Source organism: Lissotriton vulgaris, chromosome 4_1 (genome assembly GCF_964263255.1).
Source record: "Lissotriton vulgaris chromosome 4_1, aLisVul1.2, whole genome shotgun sequence".
In the NCBI taxonomy this organism is placed as follows: Eukaryota; Metazoa; Chordata; class Amphibia; order Caudata; family Salamandridae; genus Lissotriton; species Lissotriton vulgaris.
In genome coordinates, this window is record NC_141691.1 from 1,475,941,223 (window position 1) to 1,475,964,730 (window position 23,508).

The 23,508-nt window shown below is 44.4% G+C and overlaps 1 protein-coding gene across 1 annotated transcript in view; it reads right to left on the bottom strand.

Annotated features, from left to right (window-relative positions):
- The window catches only part of PRKDC (protein kinase, DNA-activated, catalytic subunit), a 2,818,033-nt gene that overhangs the window by 2,508,798 nt on the left and 285,727 nt on the right, over positions 1 to 23,508 (bottom strand). Inside the window, exon 17 of the mRNA XM_086965729.1 lies at positions 3,811 to 3,923. Within this exon, the coding sequence (XP_086821855.1) occupies positions 3,811 to 3,923 (113 nt within the window). The remainder of the gene's footprint in view (positions 1 to 3,810; positions 3,924 to 23,508) is intronic.

Genomic DNA, 23,508 nt, shown 5'->3' on the forward strand with positions numbered 1-23,508 from the left:
GACGGAGGTCCTCATCCTGGGCTCTTCACCCTCCGCCTGGGACGACTCCTGGTGGCCTCCCGCCCTGGGCACCGCACCCAAACCGACAGACCATGCACGCAACCTGGGCTTCATCCTGGACTCCGCCCTCTCCATGACCAGGCAAGTCAACAACGTCTCCTCGGCGTGCTTCAACATCCTACGCATGCTACGGAAGATCTTCTGGTGGATCCCCACCGAGACCAGGAAGACCGTCACCCAGGCCCTCGTCACCAGCCGTCTGGACTACGGCAACGCCCTCTACGCCGGTACCACCGCCAAGATCCAGAAGAGACTCCAGCGGATCCAGAACGCCTCAGCCAGACTCATCCTCGACATCCCACGAACCAGCCACATCACCGGACACCTGAGAGACCTTCACTGGCTCCCCGTCAACAAAAGAATCACCTTCCGCCTCCTCACCCACACACACAAAGCCCTACACGACCAAGGCCCGAGCTACCTCAACAGCCGGATCAACTTCTACGCTCCCAAACGCCACCTCCGATCAGCCAACCACGCCCTCGCCGCCGTCCCCCGCATCCGAAGAGCGACTACAGGAGGAAGGTCCTTCTCCTACCTGGCCGCCAAGACCTGGAACTCCCTCCCGACGACCTGCGCCTGACCCAAGACCACCTCTCCTTCAGGAAGAAGCTGAAGACCTGGCTGTTCGAGCAGTAGCGGCGCCACCCCCCCCCCCCAGCGCCTTGAGACCCTACGGGTATGTAGCGCGCTCTATAAGTGTCATTGATTGATTGATTGATAGTAGATCTCCAAGGCTTATCACTGCTCCTCTAAGCTTCCTGGGTCCCTGTAGTCCCCTCTCTGCCCAACAGGAATTTTAGCTGCTGTGTAGTTCTGACATACTCTGGTGCCCTGACTCTTAGTGTTGGGCAGGAGGCAGTGGCATATCTCATTACTCGGTGTTCTGAGATTTCTAAGCTCTCTAGCAGCAGTACTGAGCAATAAGAAAATGGGGCACAGGGCTCTGATCCTGCCTCATGAATGGTCATGTAAGCGAATAGACAGGAGACGCTCACAAAACTCAGGAAAACTGTAACTGCCCCCCAGCCTTACAGAATAACAGTCATCATAAATTGGCTAAAAATATTTTGTGTCTGAAGGGGTATTAAAATATTTTAAAACATTTGTGATTAACATTACTCTACACAGTAGAGTTGGGACTTGTCCTAGCTAAAGAAAAAAGCTTTTTTTTTAATGGTGGGAAAATAGTCAATTTTTCAACATAATGTCCACTTGAGAAGACTAAAGAGCTATATAGGTTACAGACAGTTAAAACAAAGTTGGTTACACAAGATGACATAGCCTATCATTCTCTAAAGGTTTTCATTATCTTTATTTGTTTCATTTTTCCATTCAGCCCTATTTTAGATGGTTCTTCTTTCGAACTTATGCCAAACTATACATACAAGGGGCAGGCCAAACAAATTAAAAGTTATACAAACCTTTATCACAGGAAAAGCACAACTTTAGCCCATACCGCCACCCGAGAACTCAGCACCAGTTTGTCGTGGGAAAAAGTGGCATAGGGTGGTTACACCATCAGTAACTTAAGTTCACTCATGTGGTGAGGTGAAGTAAATGTAATAAGAAAAGAATCTATACAGTCAGGAGATATAAGGAGCAGCTATGCATCAGCTTAAAAGGCGTACAGATAAGAAGATTCAAGTTCAAATTATAGTCCCACTGTGGCATTACGAATGGCTTGGGAGGAAACAAATGTCAAACCTTTTATAACCTTTCTCACAACAGGTAATTTACACAAGGACGGTTGATCCGGCAAATATAAAAAAGCTGAAAGGGCTCACAAATTAATTTTAATAGTGCCCACTGCAAGGCCCTGCTGAGACAAAGATAAAACAAGCAAAAGATCAACCGAAAACTTAGCTTGTAACAGGTCAGCTGGCCAGATACCACACCAGGGCACATACTTGTCCCAGAGCTCCGCATAAATGGGTTTTGTGGAAGGACATCTGGTGGTGAAGATGAAATAAAACACCTCTCGCAGTTGATCAAAAACAGTCAGCTTTAGCCTCTCAATCTCCAAGCATTAAGATGTAGATTGTGCAGATTCAAGAGAATGACCCTACCCTGCTGGTGCAACGGAAGATTCTCCGGAAGTGGTAACGTGATTGGAGGACAGATGCTCAAGCCAACAGTTCTGGGAACGACACACTTCTAACCCAAGCCAATGCAACCAGCAAGACTTGAGCAAGCTTGTTCTTGATCTTTTTCAGATTTCGGTGAAGGTGAAGCAGGGGCAGCATGAAGTCTTGTCTTCCATTCTAATCTATGGAAAGCAACGCCTAGTAAATGCAGAAACTCCAACATACCAAACTTAACGCTACACACTCTTGCAGTTTAAGAGGTCTAAACAGTTTGTACAACCTCAGGATGTAGACATAATTTGTGATCTGCAAGTCACTGCATAGTTAGATACTTGTTTTCTTTAGGAGGAGACATCATTCGCTGGATTAAGCTTCAAAGTCATCAGAAGGCAGACAAAATTGGGAGCAGGGTTCCGGATTCACGTTGGAAAGAAAGGAACGGACATGAGAACATAGTGGCGTTTATATGTGGCACTGTTCTGTCACTGCAGAAGCAGTAGTGAACCAACACAAAGTAGCACGGTGCATCTAATGGAGCACAGGAGCATTCCTGGAGAAATGTTTCTGGATCCAGTCTGGCGCCTGAGGACTATTTTAACGTCAAGGAATCTGCAGTTATAAAAATCCGTCAGGATCATCATTTAGGAGAGACCAGCAAAGTCACAGCTTGAAATGCACTGAAAGATGTCAGTAAATTCTGGTTCACTGCAGAGATGGCAAGTATGAAGAACATCTTAGAGGGTGTTAATAAAAAAGCTTCAGGTTGACCTGAAATAGGCTGAGAAACAACACACCCAAACCCAAACTCAGAATATGTTACAAAAGCATAGATCCGAGGTGGAAGATGCAGCTGCTTAAACTTAAGGTAGAGCATGCCCCAGCTAGGTTAAATACAAATTATTTAAGTGTGGTAACCGGCAATTAGCTGAAAAATGTAAAGCATGTCTAACTAATTTAGCAAAGTGCTAAAAACTAGAAGAATATCAAGAAAAAACACAAACAATTTACCAGCTTCTACCCGATAACTTCACAAGGATGACTAGAAAGACAGTGGGCAAGATAAGAGGAGTCATGCTTTCACTAGTAAAAGTTTAGCTTGCTGTATAAGAAAGGAAGTAATAGGTGATTTGTTAAAGAGCCTGAAAATCCGAGCAAGTAGGAGAGATGCACTAATGCCACAATCACTCGGACCGCATCCCATTCAATGCCAAGGTCTGAGATTAGTTAAAGCATTCCTTCGATTACCTTGTTTTTGATGTCCTAAGTATGGCGGATATGTCCAGATGTAGGTCCTTTGCACACTGTGCCACTTGAACAAAGTTATACCTGGCTGAAGAGCTCTAATTAGGACGAAACTGGTTTGGGTTACTTGTATTCCGGTTCAGGGAGAACCTGGCCTGGCATTTTAGGATGGACTGTTCCAACTGTAACAGGGTCAAGGCTGAATTGCATATGACTGGGTCCAGACAAAGGTGTCACAGTGGGTAAAAAATGATGGATTGGGATATGTCCCAAAGCAATTGCCAGTGGCTGTGATTAATTCAAGTATTCCATCTATCACCTTGTTTTTCATGCCATAGGAGAAAATTGAGCCATAGTATGTGAAGGAAAAACTGATGTGTTAGTAGGTAGAGAAAAGATAAACAATACGTAATATATATACCTGCAAAACTCTACCAGGTTGATAAAGGCTGTGAAATCTTTTGGCTTAGAAGGCTGCAGGTTAGCTACAGGATCTGAAGTAGGAATCACCAAAGCACTGACATCAACATCATCCTATAAAAAAACAGGCAAGGAGACCATTATCATGCACATCCCAGTTAGAAAACAGTCGCATATAAGGTTGACCATCAGTTTTCAAGAAGGACTGGATTTTCTTTCACGGTGCAGTTAGTAATCACAGGCACATGATGCATAGCTAAATGTATTGCTAATGTTTTGCAGAATAAGTCATCTTTTAAAGCAGCTGCACAAAAAGTCATGTCAGTTGATAAGAGTGCTACTTAGCCCTGTGAAATGTACCCAGAACTTGTGGAAAATGTTTAAAACAAGAGCATTCAAAAGTTTGCGTGTGGCTCTCCACACTCTCTGGGAATCTGCCACTTAAGTGTCTCAAGCAGATCATCAATCAATTCTACATAAACCTCTGGGCAGTTGAATATCATGTTATCCGAGTCAAAGACATGCACATGGAAGACAGAGTTTAGATCAAGTTCTAGTGACTAGAGGAGATTAGGACTAAAAGTAAAACAGGCCCTCATTCTTACTTTTCTGTCCAGTCATATCAATTTGTAAGGGTTTAGACAACTAAAAAGGATAAAGCTACCAGTGGAAAGCAGCAATGATTACCAGTATGAAACTATTTCAGCCTTGGAAAATATTTCTAAAAGTATTTCTTAATGTGGCAGTAACTAAAATAGCTTACTTCCAGATAATCCTGATGATCACGTTACAGTAAAGCAACAGCATTTCCTCTTGCTCTGGAGGAGTAGGCATGATGAAGCCTTATGAAATGAAGTCTTCTTGGATGAAGTAGCATTTGAAAATTCAAGTATCTACTGAAGATTTTCAGAAAGGTCTGGTCAAAGTTTGAATGGGTCTTTTTTGCCTATATGGTCTAAGGTCTAGGGATATGGATAGTGACAAGGACTTAAAATGTAGCTGAACATCTGTGGATGAATTCTAACTAAACAACACCGTCTGTAAGCCAAATCACAAGCATGTATGTTTGTAGCATAAACCTAGCTGTAGAGGAACAAAGCCATGCCTGTTCCAATGTCTGGCAGAGGAACTATCAATGACAAGGCTGGATTTTCCAGGTAACCAGTTTGAGGTCACTATTTAGAAACACTAAAGCCGCAATAATAGCTTAGCAAGGATGCAATGGCTCAAGTGCAAGCAGGTAAAATTGCCCATTTGACTGCTATTGGGTGGTAAAATACAATTGTCAGGGTTCAATGGGCCCATGAGGGCTTTGGGCCCTGGTGCCAAATTCCACCAATGGTAGCTACGCTACTGAGTCATGGACAGAAAAGAAAACACAGACATTATGTCTCTTTATTAACTTGCCAGAGGGACACAGACAAGCTCTGCAGCTTTTTCTTTGCTTTCCCTGTTTTGTTACTCCGTTGTGGCCATCGCAAGCCTTAAATACTTGTGGAAAGAGTTTAAGGAAAGCATTAATCTCTAAAGAGAAGTACAGTGAGGTGAGCCAATATGATAACCTCAAGACTCCCCATCTGTAAGGTGACTTTAAAAGCACTTAAAAGTGCTCCTCGAAAGTCTTAACCTAAGTGTATGACTTTGCATTCATCTGCAAAAAGCCTTCAACAGGTATCCCCAAGGGAGCTGTGATCAGGGTCATTCAGCACATGTAGCACAGAGGAAATAAGTGGAAGTGTTGATCAGCAAAAACATTCAGATAAAGTCCCCATGGCCTTATTTGACATTTCAGGAAATTAATTTAATATGCTACAAGGTAGGATGGGTCCAGCCGGGATTGTTAGACCTAAGGGTATTGACTTCTGACAGATGGAAAGAAAAGGTCTGCAACTGGATATTGATGGTTGCCTTGCACCTGCATCTTGTTTGCGTCTCCCATTTTATGTTGGTCTTTTTATCACTAGTTGGCTCAGTTCCGGCCGGCACTGATCGGGGATGGCAAAATGGGGAGGCAGTGGTGCGGGGGGGGGGAAGGAGGTCGGTAAATAAAAAAATATAAACTTACCTCCTGTCCACGTAGCCACGTCATTCTCATTGCGTTTCTCTACTCCTTCCTCAGCCGTGACAGGAAGGACACCGGACACACCCAGGCCCCTCTGAGCCAATCACAGCCCTGCAATGCTGTGTTTGGTCTGAGAGCCATAGTTCGGTGCTCTGATGGGGAAGGGGGCCTGGGCATGTTCTCCATCCAGGCTATAATGCAGCCTGGGTGGAGCGCATGCTATGTGCGCATGAATGTTTGGCCAGTCCGAGAAAGCCGGCCAAACATTCATGAGCACGTAGGGAGTGAAAACCACTCCTCTCCTCCCCTTCAGTAGAGCAGCCCCACCCCACTCCCTAAAGCTACAGCGCCCACAACAAGGAAAAATTAAATGATAATAACATTGAGTTATTTTATTTTTTCTTACACTGCTGAATAGCAGTAGGGCGACACTTCTTGGCCTTAGCAGAGGAGCCGCCACTGTTGGCTCTATTAATTTCATGACATGACCTTCATTAGGGCGATTCTATTTCTGCAGCGTCTGTTCATAGATTCTCCTGCCTTCTCAGATTTTGAAGCCTGCTTCATTTTCTACTCCCCAACTAGCTCTTTCTATATAGATTTCTAGATGCAAGGACCAGCACTGCCTTTCTAGATGGAATCTTGAAGATTATTTGAGCTACATGGTTTTGTTTTTAGATCTACACTGCCTGCCTTCAAGTAATGCTCATCATTGCTGTTTCTCTTAGCTAACTGTCCTGATGATAACACCTTAAACTGACATTGTGTGTTGAAACATCGATGAAGTATTCAGCTCTGATGTGCACAGACTATATCCCTAAGAGAGGGGAGATAGTAAGTAGGGAAGCTTCTATCCACCGGCAACTCAATTTTTAAAATGTCTGCAGCTACTAAATTGTTTTTACCATGTGACCTTTTCTTACACTCTTTTGTGCATGATACTCTCTTAAGCACTGCACTGTCACCTTTTCGCTTTAAGTAGCACCATTTATTTTTAATTTGTATTTACTATTTTCTCGTTATACATTGAATTATTACTGGTGTTTATGTGGAATAGGTTTCGAATGATTAATACCATTGGCATACAATTAATGTGTTCCCGAACACTCAGTTTTACAAGAGAAAAGGCTCTGAAAGAATAACTATCCTGTACTTTGGAAAGAAAAAGTATGGCTTATTGTTGACCCATTCAGCCAAACATATACCTAAGACCAACAATCTTGAACACACTACCCAGCCATCTAGTGAGGTGGAAGTGTTGTAGGAGCAGAACTATAGAGGTTCGAGTTAACAATCTTTCTTTAGGTTTTTTTGGTCGCTTACTGGCCAAGAGGTACAGGAACACTGGAAACCTGTTGTATACAAACTGGACTTAGGCTCAATCCCAGTGACCGACTTACCGGGGACACTGTTCTCCCACCTCCTCTAGAAAACGAAACTTCTCTGCTGGAGGTTCACCTTCCTTTCCTGTGTGAAACGCTACCTGTAGCAAGAGTTTTGAAATGACACTCAAGCTCTCGAGCTGTGTTGTCGCAGGGATTCGTGCTCAGACAGAACTGTGCATAGAGGCTTGGAACCTCAGTGAATTAGGGTGTGCCAAAACCACCTTAGAACCCAAAATCCCCTACCAGACTAACTACAGTGTCTTATTCGTTATCATAAACTCCCAATGCTTAGACAAACCAGAACATGAACTTAGTACACCTCAGGTAACATGGAACACATGAACACTCTTTCGTTATACAATCATTTCAATCCAGAATAAGGAGTAAAAGAGGACACGTGCATATTTGAAATGTTTATTCACTAATGCAGTGCTCTCAAGCGCTGTATCTTAGCCAATACAAGCAAACATTATAAGAAACAAAGTAATCAGCATAGTCACTAGTCCATAGAACACAAACGGTGCAAGCATAGTATTATGCTAAAATGAATAGGGTTTAACAAAACCTAATTCTCACCCTCCCTAGCTAGTATATTATATTATATCTAAGAAGGTCTCTTTTGGATTTTAGCAGAGCGGCCCCATACCTCAAGATCCTAGTGGTAAGGGATCACATCATCAGCAACCAGCTCTCTGCATGCGAAGCACCATAAAGTGTGTTTGTATGCTCTTGTGCAAAGCAATATAAAACTCGCCTAAAGCCAGAACTTGGCTGCAGCTGTATATATGTTATGTCTAGGAACGTGCGAAGATCAGTGCTCATAACAACTACTGTGTTGAGATATCCTTGAAGGTCCAGCACTCACTGTACAGACACAGCTCGCCAAGCAAAACTGATATCAGTGCATCAACATATTATTCTCGCATGAACGGAAAACATTTTACTAGGCTCAAAGCTAAAGCAGCAGATGTGTGTCGTGTGCAAAAAGCAGCAGAAAGGAAAAATGGCGTTTAAACTCACAAAAAGCCCATGCTAACTTAACACAGTAATCAGGTTACATCTATCCATATATCCTCTCCCTTGATCCGAGCACGTATCAGATAATTGTTGAAAGCAGAGTTTAATAAAACGTTCAGTTCGGAATAGAGTAGGTGAGGAAAAAATGTTGTCTGCATAAAAAATCCCAAATCTCACCAGCATGACATCGTGGGTTCTCAATGAAGCTGTGTGCCAAGAAATCTTGTGCCGCTGCGAATATATTCCAACGACCCAGAACTCCATGCATCGCTGCAAAGGCCATAATTCCTCCGTCAGAACAAAGAAATTCATGAGCAACTAAGGGACTCATGAGATGATCATAATCCACTTCAGGAGACACCAAATTGCAGAGACATAAATCCAGGGCCCACATGAAATCACAGCTCAGGCAATGAAATACAGGCTGGACACAGGTGAAATAGGAAAATCGTAACGATAATCCATATGATGCACTCAAAGTGGCAAGTGGCAGCACACCATAGTATTCAAGCATCCTGTTGCGAAACAGTGCTAACTGCTCATGCTCCTTTGCGAAGACAGGACGGACATCCATTTTGCAATAAACAAAATAGTAAGAAAAAAACAGCAGCCAGTGCCAGCAAAACAGAGAGTCCACCAAATAGACAGTGAAGGAAAGCAGGAATGACTCCAAATATTTTCTGGAAAGAAGTCACTAAGCCACCGCTTACTACTTTAAAAAAAAATGAGCCAGCCCCGAAGTGGAGGATGCGTTAAAGATTGTGTGAATCAGCTCACCAAAATGTAAAGGAAGGTCAGTATTTAATAAGGCATGCACTTATGTGCGGGTGTTAGCAACGTGAAGGACAAATGTTTCGCAAGCAGATGTCAGGGAAACTTCTTTTTGTGACAATAAGGCTCTTATTCTGCTCATCTTATTGAACTCTGACTTCAAGGCCGGAATTCTCGGCCAGATGGAAACATCCAGGTTCCCATGCGGGGGTGGATAAAGCACATTCTTACAGCAAACAACACGCTCACTCACTGTTACAACGTAAGCTATGCCTTGCAATAACCCACAACAATCCTCATTGTTTAAAAGTAAATAACTCCTGTTAACTAATAAGGTAAAAGTCTGGACTATAGCAGGCACTGGTGTTACTTTTCAAACACATGCTAAATTAGGGCGGTCCTGGTTACATGAACCATGCAATTGGATGTGCCTACACATCAACCAGTGATCTGGTGTTTCTGTACACTCATCTCCATTTAGATATACCTCTTTTCTGTCCCTAAGGCATCTATAAGTAAAAGGGAGCGACCAGGCTTCATGTAAGTAGGAGGTACCGAGCCGCTCGTATCTGCCTATGGCAAAATACTTCATGCAATTTGAAAACTGGAAAAGCGCGAAAGGTAACGTAATCAATCCGTGGATTAGCCACGTTGCAGCCGTGGCCTCTGCCACTGAAAAGGGTAAAGACTCTAAGCGTTTAATGTGTAACATTGAAAAAGAAGCATCTCTCATGGAAAGCAAACGTTGTTTTTCAAATTAAAAGGTACAAACAGAGATGTGACATTAACACAGGCCCAAGGCACTTTACCATTTTTCAGCGTCTGTAAGGTCCACACAAACTGCATAACAGAACGCAATTGATTTTGACCATGGTACAAAACAGACACTTCATCATGTACAATTTCAACAACAGATGAAACAATATTATCTAATGTATAAATTCGGGAGGAAAGGGTATTATTGCTGTTGTCCACAACTGCAAGCACTTTTTCTAAATTAGCTTGGTCAATAGCCTTAAGGTGGGTAGCCGCTTCAATCGGTGATGTTTTCCAGAGTTCATTATAAATGGCATAGATACATCTTTTAGATCGACCGTTCGCCGGGCCCTTTATGAAATCATTCAAGTCAACCTCGTCGGTCAGTTTAGATAAATGCAATTTAACTGACTCCAAAGTAGAGTGCTTGAGCCAATTTTGACATAAATTGCCTACAGAATAAGTGGTAACAGAATGGTCACTCTCAAAACGGGAATCTACTCTGACTTGTGTAAAACCCTCAGCTAGGCCCAAAAAACGATGCTGGCACGAGTCTGCGCTTCGCTGCCACACTAACCAACCCTTGGGATCCAAACTGGAAATGTTAAATGATGAATTCAGCAAATGGGTTTGCAATTCTTTAATTGAAAATTTAGTCGAATTTTCCCAACCTGAATATTCCTCCAAATTTGGGAAGGAAGGAGAATTTAATTTTTCAGAAGTAGCCAATCCAAAGCATGTTGTCTGTGAGATAGTAGCATTCAAAAACAACATATGATTTGGGATGAGACATGCACGGTGCAAAGCCTCAGTGCCTTGTACCTGCCAACTTTTAGAACCCCAAACTGATTTAAGGTCAATAGTTTCCTTCCACAACTCGTAGCCACCAAAAGCCAGTTGGTCTAGAAAGGACTTCGAATACAGTAACTTAGTATTGGTAAGTCTAACTTTGGAATTGGATTTGTCTGTCATTTTAAAATAAAATGACGTGGGATTGGACGGATTAAAATCAGTAAAATATGTATACTTTTTCAAAAATGTGTCTGAGCTGCCTCTCAAAGGGGCTGGGCAATGTTCCCACTGGGTATAATTCACAGTACCCCTCCTAGAATTAGTTTTGTGCAAGTAGTGATTGCCAAAATGTTGGTAACAAAACAAATCACCATAATTAGCAGATTCTAAATATAAATCTTCAGCATCAAAGGCAGCATAATATTTCAAATCAGCAAACAAAGCCTCTACGGCCCGAACTTCCCAATCATTAGAACGTATATTTTGTTGAACCACATCCTCCATATTAACTCTAAGTACAATAGGAACATTAACAACTTCAGTCGGGCCATGGATTTGAAATTTAACTGCACCCCAGACTATTCCATCCAGGACAGGCCACGCGGTGATGTTAACAAAGGCTAAGTCTCTCTTCAACATGTGTGCTGAATGAGATGAGGAGTGGGGAGCTAAAGTTCCATTCAGATGTTTAATGCATGTTCTCTCCTCGACATAATGTCCATTGACAAATCGGAAAAAATAAAACAAAACCAATTGACATAAAAATATAGAGAGCAAAAAGCCCCAGCCAAATGCAAGTCCAAGGGGGTATCAAAAATTTTTTTTTAAACAAAGTCGCATAGGCTCTCAGCCTTGTGGGCTTCTCTGATGTACGTGAAACAGTGTCAAATGAAAATCTGGATTTTGTGGCTAAACAAGTTTGCAAATCAGGCATCGATAAGTCAGTTGGGTAGGTGTAATCTGTATCATCAAGGTGAGCACTCAATAAAGGACTGGAAACTGCAGGCATCTCGAGGACCACCTCCGGTGCACAATCCGAAGCAGTGGCCAAAACAGAATTTCTCACCATCGAAGGACATGAGACTGCCGGTGTCATGCTAAGAAGAATCGGCCACTCTGTGTATTTTGACATTGTCAATGGAGATATACCAGTTTTCTTTACGACCTGAAAGTGGTGGTAAAATGACTGTTCTTGTGCCCTTCACTCCAAGCACGGGAACCGGAGCACCTTATGAGGGACCAAATTCCTTTTTGTTATCGATCTTCTCCCGAACTAGTTCTCCAACTTGGGGTAGCCACCAAACTACCGGGATCTGCAAGGCATCATCCGAGGTGGAGGGCAAATGTTCCTTTGCGAGACTGTCTCTGGTCTCTTGTAGAGTCTGTAAAACATTGCAATGTTCATCTACGTCAAAGGAGATAGCCGAACCGACCGCGTCTAAACGGTCAAGGTCCGGGACATACATCTTGATACCAAAGAGCATTTCGTGTGGGGTCCGCCCACCCAGAGACCTTCTAGGGAGATTATTAAGGGCACGCTGCACGCTATTAAGATGGGCCAACCAGTTTCTGCCAGTGCCTATAACTCGAGCCGTCAGTGATTGCTTTAAGTCACGGTTCATTTTTTCCACAACACCATTACCCTCAGGCCGGTATGGAGACGAAAACTTGACTTGGACCCCCATCGAAGCCATGGCATCCCTATACGCCTTAGAGGCGAAAGCAGGACCCTGATCCAAATGGAAGGCACCACAGGCAAAAATCCCTACAAAGACACGCAAATCCCGGATGACAGTCCGTGAATCAGCGCTGCGATGAGGCCAGACCCAAACAAAGCGTGTGCATGAATCAACTGCTACCAAGATGTACTTGTACGCAGTATCAGAAGAAAAAGGACTGCAGTGATCTAAATGAACACAACCAAACGGTTTATTAGAAATTAACAACTGTGTTTGGGGGGACGCGTAGAAGTTGAAGGCTTAATCTGCTGGCATATGTCACATTGAAGGACATAGTCACGCGTCTGTTTGTACAGTCCCCGCCACCAAAAAAGTAGTTGTAACTGAGTCACAGTAGCTGAAACGCCCGCATGCGCAGATGCAATGCCCTCATGTGCTGCTGTGATCAGTGAATGTCTGCGATCAGAGTTTCACATAAGGAACCTTATCGGGACTTAAGTGGTATGTGTACTTCGAAGGGAACCCCTGAGGATATTTATCTCCCTTCTCAGTGGCAGCAATAGCCGCCAAGATATCATCATCAATCTTACTCTTGGACTGTGTGACTGCTGCAAATAAATATGTCGATACCGCTGATTTCGCTGCTTCATCAGCAAGCGAGTTGCCAACAGCGTGGACTCCCACAAGTTCGTGACCGAGAGTATGAATTACAAACACGAGTGGCAATTGCTCTTTAAGCTCAGCCACTCGGACTCAGATCATTTTATGCTTTATTGTGCCACCCTTGGAATCACGAAAATTGTTCTGAATCCAAAAGAACAAGTTTTCATTGTAAGACTGGACGCAGTAGTAAGAATCACTTACGATAAGCGTAGTCACACACGGATCAGCGTACTCCAATGCAAGCATTAGAGCACGAAGCTCTGCCAATTGTGCGGTGCAGTCCCCTAGAGTCTGCGTGTGCACGACCCTGAACTTGAACTCATCGTTCACCATGGCACCTACCACAATGGCGCAAGCGGAAACGTAGGCGTGTTTAGAACCATGCGCAACCTGCGCCGAACCATCAGTGTATATGATGCAATGGAAATCCTCCAAAGGCCGCATAGCCAAAGAGCAGGATGAACCAACTCATACTGCAAAAACTCCTGTGAGCGTAAGAAGACATCAAAAATGAACGTGACATCCGGAGACGTCAATGATGCTGACAATTGTATCCACCGAGGGTGCAGAGCTTTAGAATTAGGTACACTGGCTTTCGTAACTGCTTCCAAAGCAGGACACAGGGTAACAACCATCATGCGCTTTCCCTGTGACAGAGCACGTCCCTTCAGAATCGCCATCTGCACAGCCGTCAAAACTCTATCCACAGTGGAAAATCGCATTTCAGCCGAAGTGTACAAGTGTGACTTGTAAGCGATAGGTACTGCATCTCCTTCGTTAAAAGTAAGGTATGCGAAACCCACAGTCCCTGGGATGATTCTTATCACCAGGTTGGTGTGATTATCACGAGTCAATAAGTATTTAGAAGCAAGCAGGTCAGCTTGCAATGACTGCAGTATAGCTGAATGCTCAGGCAGCCAGTTCAATTTTGTAAAATTTGGTTGTATCAATGCATACAAGGGCTTGATACGCTGAGCATAATCCGGAATGTATGTCCTTCCGAAATTCAAAAAGCCCAGCAAGGACTGTAATTTTTTCAGAGTTGTTGGAGCGCGCAATTGTGCGCATTTCTCCAAGAAGTGAGGAGCTAATCCTCAACCTTCATTGTTGAGCTCCTAGCCCAGAAACAACACTGTGTACTCTGCATTGTGCGATTTTGCAAAGTTGAATTTGTAACCGAAGTCCGCAAAGCTACAAATTAAGCGGTCAACCCGACAAAGATGCTCCCAAAGTTCATCATCCGTGAGATAAATGTCATCCACATATGAACAAGCATCAGGGTCAACCCTCTCTAAGAGGGAGACTATGCGAGCAGCAAACACTCCAGGACTATTCTTATAGCCCATAGGTAAACGTTCGAAATGTTTTTGGACACCGCCGCATGTAAAGGATGTCCATTGGGAACGAAGACCATCCAGATGGTGGGCATAAAAACCGTTGGATATGTATAGCGTGGTTTTAAACCGTTTACGCACGAGACTATCCACTAAAGCAGAGCCGTGAGTAGTCTGTACTGCACAGGTACGGCAATGCGAGTTTAAATGCCGGTAATCCAATACCAAACGATACGAACCGTCAGGCTTGGTTACAGTAAAAAGAGGGTTATTCATTGGTGACACACAAGTTTCAATAACACCCTGATATTCCAATTGTTTTTTTTGGTTTTTTAAAACTTTTTATTCGTGACTGTAGCAAGTATTACATGGTACATTTATTCATTTTACATTGTATCAGTCTTTTCCTTTTTTTGATATTCCAATTGTTCAAGGATTTCCGCAATGGAAGCCTTCGCTTCACGCTTTAAGGGATATTGGGGTTGAGGCTGAAGCATGGACCACAAAGGAATCTCGTGGTGAGGGGAAAATGTATCCCATCCACAGTGAGTACGGTACAGAGCCGGGGCAAGGGCCTTAGCCCACTCTTCTGCCAAATTTAGCGCATGCTCCTTCGAGACTGTGTGTGCGAAACTAGGGAGGATTACCTCCTCCCCTCTCGGAGCTGCGAGCACAAAAGGTGGGGGCCAGTCAGCCTCCGCTAACAAAATATCATAGGTAGTCGTAAGATTCTCCCAAAATACCCCCTCTATGGTGCGTTGAATGTCACCTTCAATGAATAAGATTATTTCATAAATCCTGTCAGGGGGAGCTACTCTAGTGTCAGCTGTCTCCACAACAACATAACGGTCAGTCGCCGTCACCTTCAGTAGTGGACGCAGGGCCTCTCGCAGTATGGTAATCTCCGCCGCGCTGTCCAGCAAGGTCAAAGCCCACGTCTGATTCCGAAGGTGGGTTCTCACTATCTGTGGCATATCTGTGAGCTGTTAAAGCAGCGACTTTCTTTTTCTGAAACTGGGGTCTCTTCTGTGTAGAATCGTCCTGCTTGCCATTACCGTCTTTCGGGTGGAGCTGGTCGCGTCCTTGCTGGCCACCCCAACCCCTGCCGCCGCCTCCACCACCGGTCGAAAGGGCCGATGTTCCCTGAAAAGAACGAGGAGAACGCTGGTCAGGAACCTGAAAACGATCAGGTGACTTTATCATCGCGCAAGTCAAACACGTTCTGTGGGCGCAGGCAATGGAGACACAGGACGAGACTCCTGTTTCTGCGGTTTTCCCTGTTTCTGTTTTTTAGGCCAATTTTGTTTTTTGGACTTGGGCTGGTCGTCGCTTTCCGACTTCTGCCCTTGGGGTTGTTTTTTCTCTTTAGTAGAAAAGGGCTTGAGATCCTTACTATTGCGGCCCACGGTTTTATAAGCTGCCACAATAATTTTCGCCAACTGCCGGGGTTTATCGGCATCGGGAACCGCCTGCAAAGCATTGGCAACCTGAAAGTTCAGCTCATCCCCCTGGACATTAGCAAGGATGAGATCGTAAACCACATCATAGGAGCCACAGAGGCGCATACCCAATTCAACCGCAGCCTGCAGGACAGTCATAGACGGAGTGCCGTAACACCTCGCGTCGACTGCCGCAAATGTTTTTCCCTAGGTCTCACAGTCACCGATTTCGGGGGTCAAGTCCTTAAGTAAGCTAATTGTCAGAATCCTGTGTTTTTCACCAGGAGACGTGTTAGGAAATACTGCTTCCAGCTGGTCAAGCTTCTCTGCAAGCCAGAAAGGAAAATCATCCTGTTCTTGGGGACGCCTGCCCATCACAGCGTTGACCATAACGGGACTGAGCTTCATACCGCTCTGCCCGGTGGGAAGCGCCGCACCACCCGGGGCCCCGCCTGGGAGATTGCAGGTAATGTATTGCACTAACGACCTGATCACACTAATTGAGACTGCATGTAGCCGTCTTAACTCAGCTACTGAACATGCTCCATATTGAGGATGAGGGGTAAACCCAGACAAAACAGGCCAAATAGCGCCTGGAATGGACAAAGGACCCAACCTCGGAGCTGCTAATGGATGGGGTAGGGCGCCATTAAACCAAACTCGATGCTGCCAAGTACCAATAGGAACCTCCTGTGCCCTATAGGGAGTATATTCATTCGGCACAACAGAAAGTATGGAACACACCAGAAGTACCGTCCACAGCAGGGAAGGTCACCCACGAATAAAAAAATTTGTATGGGTAAGCTACTACCGCACTCATCACCATTATGACCGCCATGCCATCCACGGGAACATTATAATTTTGCAAATGATTGCGCACCGCAATGCGACTATGCTGCGGAATGTCCACCGCAGCATAGCGACACAGAAAGGTGAAGGTACAAAGTCAACCCTGTAGCACAACTGGGTAGCAATTCAAGGACACCGTTTAGAAAGATTCAAGCTTGAAAAGACCTATACTAATATAGGTAGGTTTATCCGACACCACAGTTAAACGGAAACAGTAATGAAGGGGTTAAGGACTGAAATGATGTACTACTCAAGTATCATGCTATAAGACCAACAACGATTGGGCGCCATGTCGCAGGGATTCCGTGCTCAGACAGAACTGTGCTTAGAGGCTTGGAACCTCAGTGAATTGGGGTGTGCCAAAACTCACCTTAGTACCCAAAATCCCCTACCAGACTAACTACAGTGTCTCATTGGTTATCATAAAATCCCAATGCTTAGACAAACCAGAACATGAACTTAGTACACCTCAGGTAACGTGGAACACATGAACACTCTTTCGTTATACAATCATTTCAATCCAGAACAAGGAGTAAAAGAGGACACGTGCATATTTGAAATGTTTATTCACTAATGCAGTGCTCTCAAGCACAGTATCTTAGCCAATACAAGCAAACATATTATAAGAAACAAAGTAATCAGCATAGTCACTAGTCCATAGAACACTAACGGTGCAAGCATAGTAGTATGCTAAAATGAATAGGGTTTAACAAAACCTAATTCTCACCCCTCCTAGCTAGTATATTATATTATATCTAAGAAGGTCTCTTTTGGGTTTTAGCAGAGCGGCCCCATAACTCAGGATGCTAGTGGTAAGGGATTACATAATCAGCAACCAGCTCTCTGCATGCGAAGCACCATCAAGTGTGTTTGTATGCTCTTGTGCAAAGCAATATAAAACGCGCCTAAAGCCAGAACTTGGCTGCAGCTGCATATATGTTATGTCTAGGAACGTGCGAAGATCAGTGCTCATAACTACTGTGTTGATATATCCTTGAAGGTCCAGCACTCACTGTACAGACACAGCTCGCCAAGCAAGACTGATATCAGTGCAACAACATATTATTCTCGCATGAACCGAAAACATTTTACTAGGCTCAAAGCTAAAGCAGCAGATGTGTGTTGTGTGCAAAAAGCAGCAGAAAGGAAAAATGGCGTTTAAACTCACAAAAAGCCCATGCTAACTTAACACAGTAATCAGGTTACATCTATCCATATATCAGTGTTAAGCACTACATAAAACCAAATATATTAAAGCACTACAACCTACCTATGCCAGCTGGCTCTGACCCTAATTGTTCAGGTAAACCACTACAGTGACATTGTTGCCATATACCATAGTCACTTTCCCCATGATAAAGAAATCAACAACTGTAGCAAAGCAAAAATTCTCTGTCATCGAAATCTTCCTGGTATCAATAAAAATTACACACACAGGATTCCAGTATAATTCTCAGTTTATTTTTCACATAAAAATTATTAAACAGTACATTGTGTTGCAAATAACGGTGTTTTCAACCCAATGACTGTAATTTGGCTATTTAGATATAATTTAAACATTTAAAAAAAGGTTTGCCTTCTATTGGTATGTTTTCTTTTGGTGTATCGGGTTCTTTATATGAATAAAACTACAAAAATCATTCTGGGACAGAAGGCAAGTGAAAAGGTAAAATCATTGGGGTGCACCATCTAAGTTTCTCCCTCTTTCGAGCCTCAGTCCTCAATAAAAGAGCTGCTACCCATAGTCACAGTAGAAGACTATGTCAGGGGTGAGAGGGGGGAAGGGGGTTCTACCTCAAATCTGCACCGTCAGTCTGTTGAAGTGCTCTCTGCCTTCCAGTGATATGGCAAGCATCTCCCGCCTCTTCATCCGTCTCTGTGCCAGCTTTGCCACTTTTGACTCATGCCGACCCAGGCAACACAGAAAACAGGTGAACGATTTAATGGCATTCTAAGGAGAAATTGTTAGTGAGAGGACACAAATCCAGAACATCCTAGACTGCTGTTTCCGTGCTAAATTGTTTTCCATGTAGCAATCCTAGTTCTTCTTCAAATGCTAATATGAGCACTGATACACCTAGGTTAGAGGATTCAACGCCCCATTAGTGGAGTCACCTCCACACAGAGTGTTTCAGTTGATTGCATGGTGGCTTTTTAAGGAGTCACCACAGAACAGCTATTAGATAAACACTGGTGCCAAATCCCCCGGTTTTGAGAACTCTGCAATAATCTAAACTCTACTCTCAAAGTCTCAAGCCAGAACAGTAGTCTTCTTGGTTTCATGTGTACTTAAGTGTTCAACACAAACCTTTTTTGATCCAGAATTTATAAGCATATAGCTCGCTGTAGGAAAATAGGATCTGCTTTTATGGTTACTCCCATTTTTAGTCTGGTGCTATGCTGCTTCTGACTAGCCTGACTGGGATCCTGCTCATCAGGACCCCAGTCTCTGTGCTTTCTCCCCTAAATTGGTATGGTAAGTACTTCACAGATTGGCCACTGGTGTATCCTGGTCAGTCCCTAGTATATGGTACTGAAGTACCTAGGGCATAGGTACACCAGGGGTCCCCATGGGCTGAAGCATGTATTATGCCACCCATGAGGGACCACTCAAACTGAAACAGGCCTGCCATTGCAGCCTGTGTAAGCTGGTGCTAGCACCACTTACGAAAGATATAGGTTTCCCTACATCTAAGGTCATTGCACTTAAAACCTGTAAGTCACCCCTATAGCAGGCCTTTTCAATCCTGAAGGCAGGGTGCTCGATTCGGTTCGGAGTGTGAGGGTGCCCTTGCAGGAGCAGGACACACCTACAGCCTTCGGAGTTCATTCTCCCGGGCTGTAAGTGCATCAGCCATTAAGATATATAGAGTGGCCATGAGTCATTAAGCAATGACCATCTCTAAACTGGCTGTAACGAACCCTATCATGTTTGGTATCAAACATGTTGGAATCATACCCCCACACTGTAAACGGTGTGGAAGGTATGATTCCATGCACTGTAAAGCTCCTCCGGGAGGCCCTCTGTGCTCCCAGTCCCAGTCTTCTAGACCAGGACAGCACAACATGGATACTACCAACCAGAGACCCGATTCTGCCCTCCTGCTGCCGAGCCAAGTTCAAGCAGGGGAAGGCAGAACAGTAAGTATCCTGTCACAGGGCGGTGTGACCACCTCCCAGACAGGGTTTAGTGTATTGGTGCCGGTTGGGAGCACTTGCCAGCGCCACTCAGTCTGCTTGAAGGGCACATTTGGTGCCCTCCTTCCATAGTCCAGTTCAAACCAGCTCAGGGCACTGGTGCAAAACTGGACAAAGGAAATGGGAGTATCCTCTCCATTGTCCGACCCCTCCCCTGGGAGCAAACCCTGAATTGTCCCAGCCCTTTCCTTGGGGTACTTAAGGGATTATCTGAGGGTTGGTCCCTAGATTCGTCGTCTGTCTGGACACTCTGGACTTCACTGGACTTCGCTCTGGGCATCAAGGCTGCAACTGGCAAGACTCCTGCTGCTCCTGATCTCGTCGCCCTGCTCGTCCGCTGCAACGTCCGTGCCTGTGCGCCATACAGTAACCTTCCAAGGCCTGTGGGCATCCATGACACCTGAAAGAATCTACCTTGAAGTGAAGGAGTCATTTCCCTGCATCTGCTGGCACTCCAACTAAGCTGACCGGTCTGCTGATTTTGGTGGTGGTTCTTCACATCCCTCGAGACCTGCCCTGTCCTCTCACCAAGTTTGAAGTCAGTATCCCTCGTCAGAGCCGAAGGAATCGAACCCCTATGCACTGCGTCGACTTGCTTTTGCAAAGGCTTGTTGGCTTCCTTCCTCCAAGATCTTCGGGCTCCAAGAAGCCCCAACCTCAAGCATCTCCTGTGACCAAGAGCTTTGTCCTCGTCACATCACTTGCACTGTGGGGCTGCATCTTTGGTGAGTTGCTGAGGTTCTCTTGCGACTCCAGTGCCTCCGGCCTGTGGGTCCTCTTGAGAGCCTCTTATGATTTCTGCTGGCTCCCCTGATTGCTCGGGCCTGCCCTGACTCTCCTGCTTGTGGTGAGACACCTGGACCTTGCTGGTCCCAACACAGCACCTTCTTCGCTTTCCACATTGTTTGCCATTGCCATGGCTTGTTGGTGCTCTCGGGCACCGACCCCTCAACTCGTGAAAGGCTCCTGTTCTTCCACAGCGTCACTGAGTCCTCACAGCTTCAGATCCAAGGTCCCGTCAACTTCCCTGCAACACTCAACATCGGTGGGTATTCGTCTTCCATGCCTCCTGGTTACTCCTGAGTGGCATAGACTCTGTCCCCTCTGCTTGCAGGTACTTCTCAACCTGAATCCACCTTTGGGTTCCACCGGACACTTACACCTTCTTCCTGAAGTCTCCCATTGAGTTTGACAGCGGTTTCCGTCACCACTTCACACCTATGCACCCGGCTTCCCTGGTATAGGTATCCTGGTTCCCAGAGTATCCACTGGTGGGGTGGCTCTCCAACCTTCTGCTTTCAACAGGGTTTCTTCAGGTTCCACTGGGAAAGGTCCTTCTTTAAAATTGCAACAGCGACTTACCCATTGACATGCATTGATCCCACGTTCATGTTCCCACTCTGCACACAGCCTCCGAGGAGCTCCTGGTTATTTACCTCGGGTGGCTTCTTGGGTCTCCGGCAGTTCTACGTATTCTGGGTATAGTCCAGCCTCGAGTCATTGGTTTGCATACCACCAACTTAGTATATGGTTTGGTCTCCCCCTGGTGACCACTGTGTATTTCGTGCTACATACCTGTTTCTATTGAAAAGTATTGTATATATATATATTCGACTAGGAGTTACCTTTATGTGTTAGTGAGTGTCTTATAATAAATAATTATTTTTATGAATACAATGTGTGGTTCTTTTTCACTTAAGCTATACCTGTAAGATTATGTTCTGGTAAAACAAGCTGCTTTTCACTCCTTCTGGACTAAGCCTGAAGGCTGGTCTCCACAGCTACCACTTGGAGAGCTTTCTAAGGTTGTCTAAGACCACTAAAATCACCATTAGGATTGTCTGGATTGGGGCAGGGTGCCCACTTACATAAGTGTGCATCATATTCCAAGCCAGCTTCTCACAATAACCAAATGGAAAGGAAATTAAGATTACCATATACTGATCCTTCTTTCTAATGGACACTACACCAATGGACTACTTGTTTATTTTTTTGGCTAAAAAGAAGAAAGCTCTTTCCGCCAATCCATCAGCCCCACCGAAAACAACTGCAAGAAGCTAGTATCTGTGGGGACAAGTAGTTTGCCAAACTTCAGCAACCACAGTGAGAGCTGCTAGCTGTATTGCATTTTCTCTGATGTAATAGAGAAAGCTGGAATACTCTGAATCATTTTCTTGAGGTTCTTTGGAGGTAAAACAGACATGGAGTTTAAATGTAGATTAAAATAATTTGTGCTTACTACTGACAAAACAGTAAGTGTTGCTAAAGATTCAGGGGAATAGTTGTCATGGCTTATTCATGTCGTAATCCTAATGGCTTCTCTGTAAGTAGATGTCTCTTTAAGTGCAGCAATACATTTCAGGTATAGACTACTCATCCTCATACCTTTTTGGTATCTATTCAGATGAAAAGATCTAACACATGTGAACGGAGGCTGAAACTAAAACGCTGTCAGGCATGTAAAACCAAAATAGCTTACCATCATTCGGTTTATAGGATATGGGAGGACTCAACTCTTGTACTCCCATATGGAAAACACAAAAGCAGCAGTAATGTCAAAAATAACAATCGCCTTCTCTGAGGTAATACTTCAAGAAATAGCAATCCTTAGGAGAAAACATTCCCCAACAACCTTTTGTGGCCAGTAAGGTTACAACCAAACAGCAATGAGTGCCTCGTCTCTCTGCCATCACTGACCAGCACCTAGGTGATGGGGGAACACCACCAACCATTTCCCCTCGTGGCAGAGGAAAGCTAAGTTAAGATTTGTGCTTAACATTGCAAAGATATCTGAATTCAAACCAGGGTGTTGAGACCTAGGGATTGGCTGAGTCAGGAGGTGCAGTCCATTCTTCAGAAAAAGGCAGTCCAGCGGGTGCCCAAACAGTAAAAGAAGGGCATCTACTCATGAAATTTTACAGTGAAGTTTAAAGAGTTTAATCCTTGATTTGCATTATTAATTTTTATCTCTAAAGCTGGCCAACAAATGGTGAAGAGATGGGAATTAAGGATGCTTACCACCAGCAAATATTCCTCACCGCCTTAGAGGAGCCTGAATGGCATTTGTTAACTTACTGTATGCATATATCCTGATTCCTGTATTGAACAGTCAAATGAAATTACTCCGATTCCAGGTATGGTGCTCCCACTACAAACACCAAGTTCTCCCGTCAAGCATGAAGACGGCCACCTGGGTGATCTTCAAGTGCAAGGCAGTGGTAGCCGAAGGTAAAAAGGCATCTTCGTATATTTATGACTAGATGAATGAATGGTAAAAGCCCATTCCACTTAGAAGTTTCAACAACACCTCAGCCAACACCAAATCTTCTTTCAAGGGGCAGGGATACAGATAACTTAAGGTTCATTCTTCACCCAGTTCAGCATGTATAGCTTCTAGGAGCTATGCTTGACACAAATCTAGCTAAAGTGTCACCTTTAGGAGCTACACACATGAAAATTTGGTTTCTGAAAATAATTTTTTTCCTTCTATCAGACATCATATACCTTCTGGTTTCTCAATGCGTCCTTTTCAATAATAGCTGAAGGATCCATGGTCTTAGAAGACATAGAACAGTAGGGAGACATTTAGATATACAAATGTCATACCATCTCCAGGCAGTTCCATTTAAACAAAAAAATCTTCTTCAGCTCTGTCCGTCAAGACAGATGCTTTGGTGAAAAGTTGCGGAACTCATAAGAGGAAGCCCTCGCTCAAGGGATCGGGTAACCTCACAGAAGCCATAAGACATCAGCA